Source organism: Moschus berezovskii, chromosome 14 (genome assembly GCF_049115385.1).
Source record: "Moschus berezovskii isolate FMDL1 chromosome 14, NW_MosBer_1.0, whole genome shotgun sequence".
NCBI classification, from domain to species: Eukaryota; Metazoa; Chordata; class Mammalia; order Artiodactyla; family Moschidae; genus Moschus; species Moschus berezovskii.
Genome location: NC_142473.1, coordinates 9,225,785 through 9,243,741, shown reverse-complemented (window position 1 = coordinate 9,243,741; position 17,957 = coordinate 9,225,785). Strand labels below are relative to the sequence as shown.

General features: G+C 39.4%; 1 protein-coding gene, 1 long non-coding RNA gene and 1 pseudogene across 3 annotated transcripts in view; 1 reads left to right on the top strand and 2 right to left on the bottom strand.

Annotated features, from left to right (window-relative positions):
- LOC129554917 (stromelysin-2-like) overlaps nt 1–7,457 on the bottom strand; it is a 12,709-nt pseudogene extending 5,252 nt beyond the window's left edge.
- Nucleotides 1–12,236, top strand: part of LOC148775534 (uncharacterized) — a 23,916-nt gene extending 11,680 nt beyond the window's left edge. The window contains exons 2-3 of one of the 2 annotated variants that reach the window (XR_016038957.1): nt 9,838–9,899; nt 10,519–12,236. This is a non-coding gene — a long non-coding RNA (uncharacterized LOC148775534). Of the gene's footprint in view, nt 1–9,834; nt 9,900–10,518 lie in introns of both variants that reach the window. The other variant, XR_016038956.1, reaches the window with a different exon arrangement.
- On the bottom strand, nt 9,040–17,957 carry MMP1 (matrix metallopeptidase 1). The gene is made up of 10 exons (XM_055422863.2): nt 17,770–17,957; nt 16,816–17,060; nt 16,574–16,722; nt 16,215–16,340; nt 14,863–15,018; nt 14,611–14,728; nt 12,210–12,343; nt 10,131–10,293; nt 9,538–9,641; nt 9,040–9,361 (listed from the first exon to the last, which is right to left on the bottom strand). The coding sequence occupies exons 1-10, from the start codon at nt 17,878–17,880 to the stop codon at nt 9,252–9,254; spliced, it is 1,416 nt and encodes a 471-aa protein (XP_055278838.2). The 5' UTR covers nt 17,881–17,957; the 3' UTR covers nt 9,040–9,251.

Below are 17,957 nucleotides of genomic sequence, written 5' to 3'. Positions count from 1 at the left end.
AAGAGACTCCTCAAACTTGGGAGAAAACAGATGAAATCAGCAATGTTAGAAAATACTAAGAGGAACCAAACAGAAATGAAGATTCCAATAACTGAAATAAAAAATACTCTGGGAAAAAAATCAACAGTAGTTTAGGTGGTATAGAGGAGCAAATCAGCAATTTGAAAGACATAGCAGTAGAAATCACCTAAGTTGAATAGAAAAAGGGAAAGACAGAATTTTCAAAAATTAAGATAGTTTAATAGAACCCTGGGACAGCAAGCTTACTAAATTTGCTTTAAAAAGATTCCAGAAGAAGAAAAAGAGAAAGGGGCATAGAACTTAGTTGAAAAAAAGAATAGCTGAAAGCATCCCTAACCAGAGGAAGAATATAGACATCCAAGATAAGGAAGCGCAAAGAATCCCAAATAAGATTAACTAAGTGATGGGGGGAAAAGCCTACAACTAAGAACACTCTACCCAGTAAAGTTATTGTTTAGAATTGAAAAAAAGAAATACTATTATAGACAAGGATAAGTTAAAAGAGTTCAACAGTATGAAACTGGCTTTAAAAGAAATATTAGAAGGACTTCTCTCAGTAGAAAAGTAAAGGCAACAGCTAGAAATATAGAAATTATAAAAGGAAAAATCTCACTGGTAAAGTCAAACATAAGTAAAGGTGGTAGATTAATCATTTAAAAATTAGCGTGAAGGTTAAAAGACAAAAGTAAAATGATTTATATCCACAAGCAGTAGTTAAAGAAAGGACACACCAAAAATATGTAAAATATAATGACAAAAACATTAAACATAAGTTTGGGGGTAAGAATGTAGGATGGTTAGAATGCATTTCATCTTGTGAATCACCAACATATACATATATATAAAATATGTAAAGTGTATGAGCCTTATGGTAACCACAACCCAATGACCTGTAATAGATATACACATAAAAGAAAGAAAGAAATCCAAATATAACACCAAAGATAGTTATTAAATCAGAGGGAAGAAAGAAAATAAAAAGAATACAGGAATGAAAAAACAATTAACAAAATAATTTCTATTATATATATATCAATAATTACTTTAAGTGTAAATGAGTGGAATGCCTCAGACAAAAGTCAAAGAATGGCTGAATGAATGCAATAATAAAACCCACACATATGCTGTCTACTAGAGACTCATTTCAGATCTGAAAACACACACAACCTAAACATAAGGGAATGAAAAAAGTTATTCCATGCAAACAGAAACAAAAACAAAGCTGAAGTAAGCAATACTTATATCAAACAAAATAGATTTTAAAATAAAGACTGTAATGAGAAAATAACATTAAAAAATTATCAAGGGATCAATCCAAGAAAACAGAACAATTGTAAATATATATACAACCAATATAGAAGCACCTAAATACATAAAGGAATTTTTAACAAACATAAAGGGAAAAATAGTAGGAGATTTTAAAACCACACTTACAACAATGGACAGATCATCCAGACAGAAAATCAGTAAACACTGGCCTTAAACAGCATATTATACTGCATGGACTTAACAAATATATAAAGAAGTTTCCTCCAAAACTTCCTGGTGACTCAGATGGTAAACAATCCACCTGCAATGCAGGAGACCTGGTTTTAACCGCTGGGTGAGAAGATCCCCTGGAGAAGTGAACAGCTACCTATTCCAGTATTCTGGCCTGGAGAATTCCATGGACTGTATAGTCCAAGGGGTTTCAAAGAATAGGATGTGACTGAGTGACTTTCACTTTCACTTTTGAGCTTCCCTGATAGCTCAGTTGGTAAAGAATACACCTGCAATGCAGGAGACCCTGGTTCAATTCCTGGGTCGGGAAGATCATCTGGAGAAGGAATAGGCTACCCACTTCATTCTTGGGCTTCCCTTGTGGCTCAGCTGGTAAAGAATCCACCAGGAATGCAGGAGACCTGTGTTCGATCCCTGGGTTGGGAAGATCCCCTGGAGAAGGGAAAAGCTACCCACTCCAGTATTCTGGCCTGGAGAATTCCATAGACTGTATAGTCCATGGGGTCACAAAGAGTCGGACACAACTGAGAGACTTTCATTTTCACCATATTAACAATTGAAGAATAAAGACTATGTGATCATTTCAATAGATTCAGAAAATGCTTCTGACAAAATTTAAACTTCATTTATGATTAAAAAGAAAACTCTCCACAAAATCGATATAGGTGAAACACACCTCAACATAATAAAGGCCATATATGACAAGCCCATAGACAACATAATCCTCAATGGTGAAATGCTGAAAGCATTTCTTTTTAAGATCAGGAATAAGTAAAAAATGCCCATTCTTTCCATTTTTATTTAGCACAAAGTCCTAGCCACTATAATCAGACAAAAAAAGAAAAAGAATCAAAATTAGAAAGGATGAAATAAAACTATCATTGTTTGCAGACTACATAATATTATATGTAGAATATCTTCAACAAGCTGTTAAATGAATTCAGTAAATTTTAGGACACAAAATTAACACATAAGAATCTATTGTATTTTTATACACTAATAACTATCAGAAAGAGAAATTAAGAACATAATCTCATTTACAGTTGCATAGAAAAGAATCAAATTCCTTTGAATAAATGTAACCAAAGAAGGTTATGTTTAAAAGAAGCTGAAAATGACACAAACAAATGGGAAAATACACTGTGTTCATGAATTGAAAGAGTCATTATTGTTAACATGACCATACTGTTTCCAAGGCAATCTACAGTTTCAATGCTATCTCTATCAAACTATTAAAGGCATTTTTCACAGAACTGAATAAAATCTTTTAAAATTTTTGTGGAACCACAAAAGGCCCTAAATAGTCAAAGCAACCTGAAGAAAGTAAAGCAAAGCTGGAGGTATAATATTCCCCTGATTTCAAGCTGTGCTACAAAACTACAGTCATCAAACAATATAGTGCTAGCACAAAAACAAATCATACATCAATGGAACAGAGCAGAAAGCCCAGAAATAAACTGACACTTATATATTCAATTAATCTACAGCAAAGGAGGCAAAGATATTCAATGAAGAAAACAGAGCCTTTTCAATAAACTGGTACTGGAAAAACTGGTCAGCTACATGCAAAAGAATCACACCACATGCAAAAATAAGCTCAAAATGAGTTAAAACCTTCAATGATTTTAAGACCATAAAACTTATAGAATAAAACATACATTCACTGTCCTAACAACCTTGTAACCAAAAGAGACACAAACATAATTTTAACAATCACTCTTGTAGTATCGATATCTCAGAGGCAGAATTTATTGCAAAGGGGCAGTTTTGTTTTGTTTTTTTTTAAGCTGTCTGTATTTTATTTTATTTTTTTTAATTTTTTTTTCTTTTTTTTTTTCCAATTTTATTTATTTTTTTCAAGTTGAACAGACTAAATTTCTTTAAACAAACTTACTTATACTCCAGAATCCTTTAAAAACTTAATAGCATTTATACATTGAAGGTATTTGATTTTCTTGTAACTAGCACTTCAAATGCAACAAGCATTTGAAGCAACAAGCATTTGACCCAACAAGTAAAACTTTCTACAGTTCATAACTTTTATAAATAAAATAAATTAAATGTACAGTGAATAAGTTCTCTGAAATATTTCAATATTTCTGCAGGTTTAGTAACATCATAAAATACATTTCAACTAAAATTCACAAATCTAAAAAACCTGTTAGGCATTTTTAGGCGTTTTAAGTTGGAAATGAAGACCAATGTTACATCATAATATGCCAATTACAAATAGTACTTCAAATAGCAAATACTACAGTTTGTCCCAAACTTTAAAAACTATTCATGAAGACATAATTATTTGTAAGATTGCTTATTACTTCTTCTGTTAGATAGTAAAATTCTTTATTACTTGCTTTCAGCACCTTAAATAACACAGTCCTTAGAATTTGTGTTATACAGAAGGAATTGAACGATGCTGAAAGACAACAGATATTGGTGAAGACCATGGCTAGATTAGGGCTTCCCTGGTGGTTTCTTTCCTGGGAAAATCCCATGGACAGAGGAGCTTGGTGAGCTATCCATGGGGTTGTACAGAGTCAGACATGACTGAGGCGATGAGCATGCCCTCAAAGCTAAATTAAAAACCTGATGGTAATTGCAGGAATAAATGTAGCCACAACATTTTAGAAATCTGTTGTTATTATTTTTAATGAGGATCCTACTTATTCTGTAATCATAATGAACCTTCTTTTCATTTTAATTTCCTTTGAGAATGAAAGTTGACCTTACTTAAGGTTTTCTAGCACTCCAAGTATTCTTGCTGGAGAGGAGCCTGGCTGGCTGCAGTCCATGGAGTCGCAAGAAGTGGACACAACTGGGTGACTAAGGATACACACACAAATTCTGTACATTCCTTCTATTACTGCTTTTATAATTAGATTAGAAGAAATGCACGTCTAATTAGACACAGTTACATATGGAAAACCAGTGGTAGATTGTCTTCAACCTTCACCTCTCTAAAGAAAGTATCTTTAGTCAGTATTAGTTGTCAGGAGACATTTATGTCACATTATCTATTATCAAGCTTGTTCTTAAACTATTAAATGGGGTAGGTAATGCATTTAATGTTATTTTTTAAGTGAAGAAACATAGTATTCTAGACCCTGAAATATAGAAGAATTTCTGGAGATATATAATCTCAATTTCATGTAGAAATCCTTTTAACATCTTAGAATCTTATTTATTGAATGTGTTTGTTCAGTCATGTCGGACTCTATGCAACCCCGTGGACTGTAGCCCACTAGGCTCCTCTGTCCATGGAATAGACACAGCACATATCTTTGAGGAAAGCTTTGAATATAATGAGAACATCAAAATGACAAACAGGATGAAAAGGAAAAAGAGGACAAAAGCAAAACAGACAACAAAGACAGTGCAGGAAACAAAAGAAAACTTCAATTAAGTGATAATAAATATGCTTAGAAAAGAGATCTTTCATTTCTGAATTAAGACTGGAGTGTTATGTTCAGAGAACTTGTAAAAATTTGTAAGAGAAACAAAAACATTATGTGAAGTTAAGGAACATAAAGTTTAGGGCACTTAGGAAAAAAGGTCAAAAGAAATGAGATAGAATCTTAGAAAATTAGTCTAGGAGGTCTGTAGTGAAATAAGAGTTCCAAAAAAGAGAAAATAAAATGGATAGGAACAAATGATTAAAAAAAAAAAAAAAGAATAAAACATACACAGTATGTTCTTTGACAGTGGTCTTAGCAATACTTTTTTTGAGTCTGTCTTCTCAGCAAGGAAAATAATAGCAAAAATAAGCAAGTGGGACTAAATAAAAATAAAAACCTTTTGAATAGGGAAGAAACTATGAAATGAAATGAAAAGACAGCCTATTGAAATGAAATGAAACAAAAGACAGCCTATTGAATATGAGAAGTTATTTGCAAATGATATATCCAATAATGAATTAATATCGCAAAACTACAAAGAATTCTTACAACTCAACATTAAAAGAAACAAACAACCTGATTTAAAAATTGGCTGCTGCTGCTAAGTCACTTCAGTCGTGTCCGACTCTGTGCGACCCCATAGACGGAAGCCCACCAGGCTCCCCCGTCCCTGGGAAGAGGACCTGAATAGACATCTTTCCAGAGAAGACAGGCAGATGGCCCACAAACACGTGAAAAGATGCTCACTGTCACTAATCACTGCTGCTGCTAAATCGCTTCAGTCGTGTCCGACTCTGAGCAACTCCATAGACGGCAGTCCACCAGGCTCCCCCGTCCCTGGGATTCTCCAGGCAAGAACACTGGAGTGGGTTGCCATTTCCTTCTTAAATCTAAACCACACTTAGGCACTGCCTGACACCTGTCAGAGTGGCTATCAACCAGAAGACAGCAAACAGCAAGGGCATGGAGAGAAAGCAACTCTTGTGCCCTGTTGGTTGAACTGTAAATTGATGTAGCCACTATGGAAAACAGAATGGAGTTTCCTTGAAAACTAAAAAGTGAACTGTCATCTGTGATAGCGCGGTCGAACAGCAACTTCACGTCTAGGTATTTTCCTGAAGAAAGAAAAAACACTAATTCAAAAAGATGTATGCACACCAATGTTTATTGCAGCATTATGTACAATAGGCAAATAACCTAGGTGTCCACTGATAGATAAATTGATGAAGAAGATGAGGCATATATACACATAGTGAAATGTATTATTCAGTCATAAAGAAAAGACTTACAATTTGTCATGACATGGATACATCTAAAGGACATTATGGCTTAGTGGAATAAGTCAGACAGATAAATGCCCCTTCATCTTACTGTAAATGGAATCTTAAAAAGGTGAAAAAAAAAAAAAAACAAGCAAGCATAACAAAATAAAAACAGACTGAGAGATACAGGGTCCAAAGAGGTGGTTGTCGAGAGGAGGCAGGTGGAAAGGGGTGAAATAGGTTAAGGAGATTAAGAGGTACAAATTTTCAGGTGTAAAATAAATAAGCTGCAGGGATGTACTGTGCAGCAGAGGGAATAGGGTCAGGAATATTGTAGTAACTTTACAAGGAGACAGATGGCTAGACTTATGATGATCACTTCAAAATGAATGTAAATGTGAAATCACTGTATAGCACATTTGAAACTAACATAATATTGTACATCAACTATAGTAAAAAATTATTTTTCAGTGTATCTGAGTGAGTGAGTGAAGTCGTTCAGTCCTGTCCGACTCTTTGTGACCCCATGGACTGTAGCCCACCAGGCTCCTCCATCCATGAAATTTTCTAGGCAAGAGTACTGGAGTGGGTTGCCATTTCCTTCTCCAGGGGATCTTCCCGACCCAGGGATTGAATCCAGGTCTCCCGCATCATGGGCAGACGCTTTACCGTCTGAGCCACCAGGGAATCTAGAGAAAGCAAGGGAAATCTCCACACTCTCAATCACTCCCACACAAGTGTGATGTATAAGTAACTTCCTGCTTTAGCTAGGATTTGAGCTACGCTAAGACCTGTCTTTAGTTGTTTGCCTGAAAAAAATGAGGGGTGAAGGAGACCATCTGGGAGGAGGACAGGAATTATCTTGTGAGATACTGAGTTGGATACAGTCTTCGTGTATTCTCTGTGCAAAGGTAGATTGTCGTCCTCTGTAAGGAGGGAGATACCACTTCTACACATGTGGACTTACAGAGAAATTTAGGTGTTCAAGGTTTTCAGGTTTGTCTGCCCCTTATTTTCATCTAGAAGATGTCCAATTTTGCAATTAGGTCTGGACTTATTTTCAGCATGGTCTACAACAGATAGTTTTTAAAATGTTGCCATTAATATCTGTCAGCTTTCACAAAGTGTCTTGAGATATTTGGCTCCTCTGAGTCTATTGCTTTCTTTAATAAATTCCTAGGGCAGTTGATCAACCCACTCTACATTTCTTACCTTCCTTCTCATACTGTTGAAATGTCACAGGCACTTGATAATCCAACACCTCACCATTCATCTTCATCGTTTCATAATCAGCCCCAGATGAAAGTCTTAGTAACTATAATGCCATGATGTACCACGCACAAGTTATCTTAATTTAGTATTCCTAGAAAGCAGAACCCAGGACAAACGTTTAAGGGTAATCCAGGGTGGCTGGATTGAGAGACAAGGAAACCCAATCAGGGAAAGCAGGAGGGACAATGCACAGATGAATTCTCAACTGGACAAAGGTAAGTGTTGCTTAATATGAGAAGGTCTGAGGGGCTACTGGAGATATTTCTTAGAAACATCCTTCTGAAGAAAGAAAGGGAGGTGTGTTTATTCATCCATTCCTCTCACATTGGTAAAATATTTGCCCCACAAACAATTAATCTTCTCAATTCTAGGTTGCATGTGCATGGATTCCAAGTAAGTTCCATAGCAGAGATGGATGGAACAGCAACAGAAAAGGGGGAAAACCCTAGAGAAGGACGCTAGAAACCCCCTGCACAGGCCCAGCAAGAACCGCTGTTAGAAGCTGGTGTAGCGCCTGGACAGAGCCAGCTACCACTGTTGTCGTGGAATAGCAAATATGAAGCCAGGGAAGAATCTGAAGAGTTTCTGACAATCTCTGTGACTCAGCAATTGTACTCTTTGGCATCCAGTCAGCAGAAATGCCTACATGTGGGCCACATTATTTATAAAAGCCCCCAAACAGTAACAGGGCTTCCCTGGTGGTTCAGCGGTAAAGAATCCACCTGGCAATGCAGGAGACATGGATCGGGCAGATCCCCTGGAGAAGTAATGACAACACACTCCGGTATTTTCACCTGGGAAATCTCACAGACAGAGGAGCCTGGTGAGCTGCAGTCCACAGGGTCACAAAGAGTTGGACACAACTTAGTGACTGAACAACAACAAATTGTAACAACCCAAAATCAGTGGATAAAGTGCAGAGTGATAATGTTCAACACAATAAGGCAGATAGAAAATTATATATGCTTGAATCAATTTAGTTAACAATGGATGAGTTTAAGGTCTTAGCAGTTGGGGGCACATTGGCTTCTTTGGGGGACAGAGAGTGTATGGAGAGAGCTCTTGGCACTGCCCCCACTCCCCGTCGGTGCCCTGGTGAATACTGCCAAGGTCAGCTGCTGCAGCTCCCAGTTGTCCCCTGTTACTTTGCCGAATGAGAGCGTCCTTCCTGGGAGCTACACCTGTCTCCCCAAACCAGAAAGTTTAAGAAACAGTAGAGACAAGGATGGCTTTATTTCAAACGTGAAACACTTTGTAACAAGGCTGCCCCGTGTGTTTCAGGATGGTAGTAGTGGTTGCTCAGACGTTCTTCAATTGTTCTTCTTCTGGTGAAGGCTCGTATCTTGTCTCTTTCTTTCTTGAGAGAAGACATCACTGAGAGTGTTTTCCACTATCAATGTCGGAGTCTTATATTTTGCGGAAGAGTTTCTCTCATTGTATAACTGGCCCATATGAATCCATAAGCTATAAATCTGACCTTACTTAGGCCTCATTTGTGGAACTAAATTGCAGTCGTATATAAAAATTACATTCTAAATCATAAAAAAATGCTGAATGAGGTATAAATAAGATTATACTTAAAAATAAGGTTATACTTAATAACTTTATTTAAATGTATGGCTCTTCATGGAGAAGGAAATGGCTACCCACTCCAGTATTCTTGCCTGGAGAATCCCATGGACAAAGGAGCCTGGTAGGCTACAGTCCATGGGGGCGCAGAGTTGGACACGACTGAGCGATGAACGAAACACCTTCCCTAGACTTATAAAACATATTTTTCTGTTTAACCTTGTAAACATTGTCAATTTTTTCTGCAGTTGAACCAGCTATTAGCTTTGAGGAGAGTCAAAATTCTCTTCGTTTTGGGATCAAATTTGTATTGCCTTGTTCCATGGAAGAAATAGAAAAATCCTAGAAGTAGAACAAAGGAGACATTATATTATACAAATGATTTCTAGGTTTAACCTGAATTATTACAAAATCCAAGTAATTTGTCAGAATAAATATTTTTGGTATTTTCTGTTCTAAATAACAATAGTGATGTTATTCTGTGGCAACAAAATAGAGGAGTATATAAACTCACTTACCACCTTTCTGGAAAACAGCGTCAACTTTGTTGCCAATTCCAGGAAAATCTTCTTCTATCATTTTGGGATAACCTGCATCCATGGACTGTTTATATTCATCATACCTGGTCAAAAAATAATTGCAATGTCAGAACTACTTGTTAAAGATATAAGGAATTCATCAGCAAGAATGTAATAAAAACTTTTTCACAGATTATGTATAAGATAGGAGGTAAGATGAGGTGAGCAGGATGCTGGGTGGACTAGAAAATTTAAAAGGTCCCTCTGAACTATAACAGCTAATTCTAATTTCTCCAGTAGGTGCCATTAATGTCGGATGCAGTGAAAGATAAGTTCCTGGTGGCTGCAGCAGTTCTATGAAGGTGAATGCCCTTCTCTTCACATTATCTTTCTCAATTCACGCTCACGTTCTTCCTGGATTTCTAGGACAGATATGATCATTATTGGTCAATAGACTTTGCAACTAGACAAGCTACTGCCATTCACAGCAAAGATGGCCGGCCAAGGCAATATGAGACTCATGTCTTAAATGATTCAATCTAGTAATTTCTACATAGAAAGGTATCCTCCCATTTTTTGTACCCAGTCTTTACCTCCAGCATTTGTTGGCAACAAAGAAGTATGTTTTCCCAGTATCTTCCTCAGAAACAGCAGCATCGATGCTCTTCACCGTTCTTGGAAAGCCAAAGGATCTGTAGATGTCCCTGGGGTATCCGTAGAGTACATCCTGCCCCTTAACAGCCCAGTATTTGTTACCTGCCAATCAAGAAACCGGGATGAAAACCCTTGCCAAGGGCACTAGTAGACAGGAAGCAGATCTCCAGCTAAATGCTTATTCTCATGTGCGAGGGCAGTGTCCCCGCTGCACATCAGAATCATTTCGGGAGATTTTTGTGTTTTTTCTAAATACTGATGCTGATATCCTACCCCAAACCAATTAAATTAGCACACTTAAGTTGTTGTTTTTTTTTTTTTTCCTAGATGATTCTAATCTGTCACGAGCTTTGGGAATGGCTGGTTTATGGAGCGGGGGCCTCTTTCCAAAGCCAGAGGTTCAAACGACTAAAGAGTTCATCATGCCACCACAGGAATAGAAATTTTTGCTTCTCCAGGTTGCCCACAGGCTGCAGAAGTTCACCCCACGGTATCCTAAAGGCCAGAGGGTTGTAATGACTCACAGTCTGTAATGACTTGCGACCCTGGGTAGAAATCATTACATCTAACTAGAAAACAGTTCCAAATCCTTAAATTTAGGCTGTGTCCAGATTCTGCACATTTCACTCAGTAAGTGCAGTGAAAGTTGCTCAGTCGTGTCTGACTTTTTGTGACCCAATGGACTATACAGTCCATGGAATTCTCCAGGCCAGAATACTGGAGTGGATAGCCTTTTCCTTCTCCAATACTTAGTAAACCCCAAGTCAAATAAAACTGGTCTTACATCTTGAAGCCAGCATTTTTCTTATTGCACAAGTATTCTTATTTATCCCTCAGGGGAAAAAAAAACAGTTTGAAACTTTGTGTATCTAAAATCCTATTTATTTTCATTATAAAAGAGCTAGAAAGCCCATTTCAAAATTTATTGCCCATCTAAATTGTTTTCAGTTCTTTGCCTTGACAGTATTACTAGGTTGGGTGTCTTAATGTTTGTTTATACTATGCCAAACATATATTTGCAGAAAAACTGGTATTTGGCATAGTGTCAAAGTAAGGAGCTGATCAATGGATTGGGGTTTTATTCTGATAGAATCAAAAAGTTTGCCTCATTCAGTTCATGGTAATTAAGGCCTTTTCACACTTTAATGTACATATGAATTGCCTGGGAATCTTGGTAACATTCAAGAAGGTCTGGAGTAGGATCTGACGACATCGATGGACTTTGTGGGCCTTATGCTAAGTGAGATTCTGTGATTCTCACAGACCTGGGACAGCGTCAACGCAGCTGGTCTGCAAGACATACTTTGATGGCAAAACTGCAGCGCTCCCATCTGGCTGTCGTGGGGCAGCTTCTCCTTTCAGGAAAGCAACTTGTGGAAAACAGGCTCTAGGAAACCAAGTGACTCCAATGTTCCTCTCAATTTTATTCCCTGGGATACCCCAGGGAGGTGAAGAGGATTTAAAATACATAGCTTGCACAGAAAATCCTTTCGTAAGTCCAGATTCACAAACAGGCCAGAAAATCTGTATCTTAAATTATTTTCCTTAGAAATGCACTCTGCAATTCTTAGCTAAGGTGATGGACTCCCACTGATATGGTATGACTGCTCAGTTTGTCAAAGTCCATGGGAAGAAAGTCAGTAGTAATCTCATACATGAGCCCCAAAGCAGAAGAAAACTTAATTGAAAAAAGTGAAAGTGAAGTCACTCAGTCGTGTCTGACTCTGTGACCTTGTGGACTGTAGCCCACCAGGCTCCTCTGTCCATGGGATTTTCCAGGAATAATGCTGGAGGGGGCTGCCATTCACTTCTCCAGGGGATCTTCCCACCCAGGGATCGAACCTGGGTCTCTTTCATTGCAGGCAAACGCTTTACCCTCTGAGCCACCAGGGAAGCCACAGTTGGTAAAAACTGAAAGCTAATTGGACAGAGGAGCCTGGTAGACTACAATCCATGGGATCGCAAAAGAGTCAGACGTGACTTAGTGACTAAAGAACAACAAAAATTGGAAGTATTACCTTTGAAAAATCGGACCTCATCCTTGGCGGCAACCTCATAAGCAGCGTGAAGTCCATTTGGGAGATGTGGCCAGAAAATAGAAATGAAATTGAGCTCCACTTCTGGGTAGAAGGGATTTGTGCGCATGTAGAACCTAATTTGAAAAAACAAGATTTTGATCAAATCCATAGCAAGTTCTGGTGTCATCCAGGCCCTTCTATAGCTGGCACTGGTGGCTTGTGGGTTAGTACTTAACATGTGGCTCTCCAAAGTGGAGGTGGAGAGGAGTTCTGGTCTGTAGCTTTTGCTTACTTTCTTGGTGGAAATACTCCAACCACTGCAGATTTCAAGAGATTTGAAGTGGTACCTCAGTGTATAGTATTTCCCCCATACAGGCATAAGCTATCTCAGGAATATAAATAAATAGAAAAACATAGCAAAATAATTGCAAAGGGATACAAAAGGATGGGACCTTCCCTGGTGGCTCAGATGGTAAAGAATCTGTCTCCAATGGAAGAGACCTGAGTTTGATCCCTAGGCTGGAAAGATCCCCTGGAGAAGGGAATGGCTACCTACTCCAGTATTTTTGCCTGGAGAATTCCACGGAGTCCATGGGGTCACAGAGTTGGACATGACTGAGTGACTAACACATACACATACACACACATACACACACACACACACACACACACAAAGGGGTGAGTTATAATTATTTTTAGTACCTGTGGTTTAAATATAATTTTAAATTGATATAATTAAACTTTTAATAATGCTGTTTAAAAACCAGCTTGCAAAATTCTCCAATGGCACTGGCTAGAACACAACACTAGCGTTCTGCATTTCGTACACACTCTACCTGCTTCATGCCCTACCTCTCAGCAATCCTGTAAGAGGTTACTTCCATCTCACGGATTAGAAATGGAGGTCAGAGGGGCAAAGGGAGGGGTCCAAGGCCATGAGACTGATAAGAGGCAAAGGGGAGTTTGAACGTTAGCCACTCCCTGTGTGCGCCTGTGACCGGCAGTTCACAAAGTTGGTTTGCAGTCCCACGTGGGCTAAGTCACTTCAGTCGTGTCTGACTCTGCCTATTATTTGTTAATGACAAAGTTGACTCTACGGACCACAGGGACTGGGGTAAAGACAAAGCATAAACTGTCATGTGGATCCGCAGGGCAGACTCTGGCCTTCTTGACCCGGTGGCCTCTGCCAGCCTGTGAGACCCGGGGCAGGCCAGTCACCATCACTGTTTCTCGCCGTCCATGTCTCCATGAGTTGGTGACATCTAAATGACCTCAGTGTCCTCTCAGCTCTTGCGGACCTTAGATTTGGCCCTGTTCTTTGGGGTCATCCCTCAAGTACTTGCTTTGATGAGACGTCCTGCTGTACTGAAAGCTTTCCTTGAAAGCTGTATGTTTCCTAGCACTCCCCAGCCCTGCATGTATCCGTCCTTATCTCTTAAACTCGAGATAGTAAAGCACAGGCTGGGAAGCAGGAGGAACTGACTCCCTGGCTTCTGGGGTAGCTATGACTGTGACTCAGTAGAACAGCACTCCAAGAGGAGAGCGAGGAATAGCCAGCCTTTTAAAGCACCCCTACTTTCTATGCGTGCTGGGCTGTGCTGTTCAGAAGAATGTTACTATTTTCCTGGTCCTTTAGGAGTCAGAACTGTACGCGGAACGGCCCTACTCCCTGCACGCAAGGGGACCCTAGACTTCTTGAGGTCCATGCTGACTAGGTAACTCTGGGACCCTCCTCTGAGGATGGAAACTCACTGTGACCATCCATTCCCCACCCCTGGCCGGGACCTCATGAGCTTTTGGGGGTTCTCCCTGCAATGGAGCCTACCCTTCTTTGCCCCCTCCCAGGGTTGGGGGCACAGAGACCTGTTATGACCACAGGCTTTGGAAGGGCTGTCTTTTCCAAGATGATACTTAAAAGGGGTCTACACAATCCTCATCAGCATGATAGTGCTGTGAAAAGGACTGATTTCTCCTAACAAAATTCTGATGTACTTAACCACCCCAAAGAGGGACCAAAACGGGAAGAGGCCTGAAGCAGAGGTCGGACAGAAGACCAAGTACTGCTCTGCTGCCAGTGAACTCGGTACCCTGAGGATCTCTTTCCTTCTCTCTGCTTTACTTTACCGATCTGTAAAATGGAATTATATTTACTGATTTGCTACTTCAGTGGTAATTCTTCTGAGAATCAAGTGACAGAATACATGATGGGGAAAAAGTTGTTAACAATTCATTATGTTGTGCAAGAGCAAGCTATTATTTACACTTAATTATAACTATAATTGTGCATATAAACAAATGTAATTAATAATGTGTGAAGCATAGTAGTAGCCTATATAGCCCCATAGTAGTGAGTCCTACTGTTATTACAAATACAAAATGCACAGAAGAACTGATGTCTTACCGGTCTTTGAAGAACATCACTTCTCCCCGAATTGTAGTTATAGCATCAAAAGTTAGCTTGCTATCACACACTTCTGGGGTTTGTGGGCCGACTGGCTGAATGGGATTTTGGGAAGGTCCTAAAGGAACAAGAGATCTGAAGTTACTTCTGCCTGGCTTTGGAAAACTACATAACCAATGAAAGCTTATTAAAACATACAAACAATGGATGTTTTAAGGACTCCTTGTTTATACTGTTTTTCTTTATACCCACCATAGATGGCCTGGATCCCATCAATGTCATCCTGAGAAAGCTGAATATCACCACTGAAGATGTAATTGGGGTACATCAGAGCCCCAATGTCAGTAGAATGAGAAAGTCCAAGGGAATGGCCAAATTCATGAGCTGCCACGCGATACAAGTTATAATCTAAAAGGGACAATAAACCCATTTGCAATTATTTGAAATGTTTCCAGTTTTGAGACATTTAATTAAGAGGTAATCTACAACTGTACAAGGATTAATGTTTTTATGTTATCAGTAGCTTTTTGAAATATATAAATTTTTTTCTGAAAGGTGAGAATGATGCATTCATTAATAGTGAAGAGATTACATGCTCAGGCATGTCTGACTTTTTGTGTCCCCGTGGACTGCAGCTTGCTAGGCTCCCCTGTCCATGGGATTTCCCAGGCAAGAATACTGGAGTGGGTTGCCATTTTCTTCTCCGGGGATATCCGTGACCCAAGGATTGAGCTCAAGTCTCCTGTATTTGGCAGGCGGGTTCTTTACCACTGAGCTATCTGGGAAGCCAGTGAAGAGGTTGGTTAAAACTTGAATTCTATGATTACAATTAAAGAGCAAATTCAGCCAATCAAGGCTCTAGCACAGATTAGTCAATCTTGTCAGTGGTTATATGGCATCTATTATTTCACTGAGAAGCAATACTCTTCTATAAACACAGGCTTTTTCCTATTTATAGATTGATAGATGCTTAATGCTGAAAATTTTAGAAAATATATATAGTACCTTCTCCTTTAATTTCTAGATATCTTACTAACATTGTTACACTTTGGTGTATTTCCAGTAAAAAAGATTCTGTGTAGATGCCCACAAGGAAAACATTAAGATTTTTAACCCTTTCTCAATAGAAATTTCAGAGTAGCCCATTTGTAACCAGTAAGATGGTCTTATTAACAGAAGTAATTCTCTTACATTTTCTAAATGTATTGTTAATTTTCTAAGTGGTAGCAGAAAAGTCAGAAAAGGCAATGGCACCCCACTCCAGTTCTCTTGCCTGGAAAATCCCATGGATAGAGGAGCCTGGTAGGCTGCAGTCCATGGGGTCATGAAGAGTTGGACACAACTGAGCGACTTCACTTTCACTTTTCTCTTTCATGCATTGGAGAAGGAAATGGCAACCCACTCTCTTGCCTGGAGAATCCCAGGGACGGAAGAGCCTGGTGGACTTCCGTCTATGGGGTCGCACAGAGTCAGACATGACTGAAGTGACTTAGCAGCAGCAGCAGCAGAAAAGTACCTATTTTTATTACTGCATTCTATCAGTTAAATCAACCAATATAATAATGAACTGAGGAGGGGGTAGAGTTGAGAGTAAGCTGACTTACTTTGGAAATCATTGGTCCATCTTTCATCATCATCAAAATGAGCGTCTCCTCCGATATTTGCACCTGGTTGAAAAGCATGAGCAAGGTTTCCACCAGGTCCATCAAAGGGAGAATTGTCACGATGATCTGCAAGAAACAGAATTCATCAAATGTTTCTCTAGATTATGTCTAACCCAGGAGAGTAAGCATTAACTTTGCTAAGAGGCCAACAGATTTGCAGCAAATGAGATCTTGTTTCCTTAAGTCTGTAAAATCAACACTTTTTTTTTAAACAAGGAAATCTATCTGCAAAGTTGAAGAGATTCAAGGTCAAGGGGAAGTTAAGGTAAGAATACTTTCGTGCTACAAAAAGAGCTTACCTCCCCTGACAAAGGATATCATTATGTCCGCTTGACCCTCAGAGACCTTGGTGAAGGTCAAGGGTGTGACACTGCTCCAGAGCTGAAAGGCTTTCTCAATGGCTTGGTCCACATCTGTTCTTGACAGGTCTGGGGTATAATTTTCAATCCTTCAAGTGAAATAAAACACAGACACGTCAGATTTCATTTATCATGGCTCTGATGGGAAAGAGCGTTCCCACTCTGGTGCTCAATCTGATTACCTGTAGGTCAGGTTTGTGTTCTCCCAACGAGGATTTCCTGGGGTGAGAACAAACTGAGCCACGTCGGGCACCCCACATCTGGGCTGCTTCATCACATTCAGGGTTTCAGCATCTGGTTTCCCGGTCACTCTCAACCCAAAGAATTTTTGCATTTGCTTTAGCTTTTCCGTTATGAGGCCTCCGTTCCTCTGCCTTTCAACTTTCTCCCCATCACTGTTCAGGTTGTAGTAGTTTTCCAGGTATTTCTGATGGAAGATAAAATTATCGAAACACTGAATGCGAAATCCCCGAATTTTACTAAATACTGACAGTTTATACTGTCATAGCTGAAACAAAGAACTACTTTTAAAGGTCGCATTTAGGTGGCATGGTCCTTATTATCCTTATTGTTGGTGGAAACTCATTTTGGAGTAGAACTCTTCCTACCACTATTTACTATGAAGTCAGAATTACAGTTTTATAGAGACATATTTGTATATTATTCCTTTAGTTCCCTATCACTTTTAACTGGAAAATGAGAGTCTATGCACAGCTAGATACATTTTGGGGCAGAATACCCTTTCTGAGAAAAATCTCTCTTTGTAGGAAATCCATCCTTAATTAAACTCTATTATACTATTACTGGGGGCTTCCCTCATAGCCCAGACAGTAAAGAATCCACCTGCAATGCAGGAATCTGCCCACAATGCAGGAGTCCACCTGCAATGCAGGAGACCTGGGTTCGATTCCTGGGTCAGGAATAACCCCTGGGGAAGAGAATGTCAACCCATTCTCATTGGGGGAAGCCCATGGACAGAGGAGCCTGGTGGGCTCCAGTTCATGGGGTCACGAAGAGTTGGACACGACTTAGTTACTAAATCATCAACAGAACTGCATACTGATACTATTCTGTTATATTGTGGAAAAACACAAATAAGGCTTTTGCGTCTTGAGCATGTGGAATTCAGCACTTACCTGCACTGTCTCCACATCTTGTTCTTCGGTTTCTGAAGTCGCTGCTGGGAAGCCGTGGGACCCCGCGCCACAGAGCAGCAGCAGCAGCAGCGGGAGCGGCGGTCTGGGCATGCTGGCCTCTGTTTTCCTTCTCAGCTTAAGGAGTCTGAGAGCTCCTACCTCTCTGGTGCTCCAGTGTCTCAACTAGG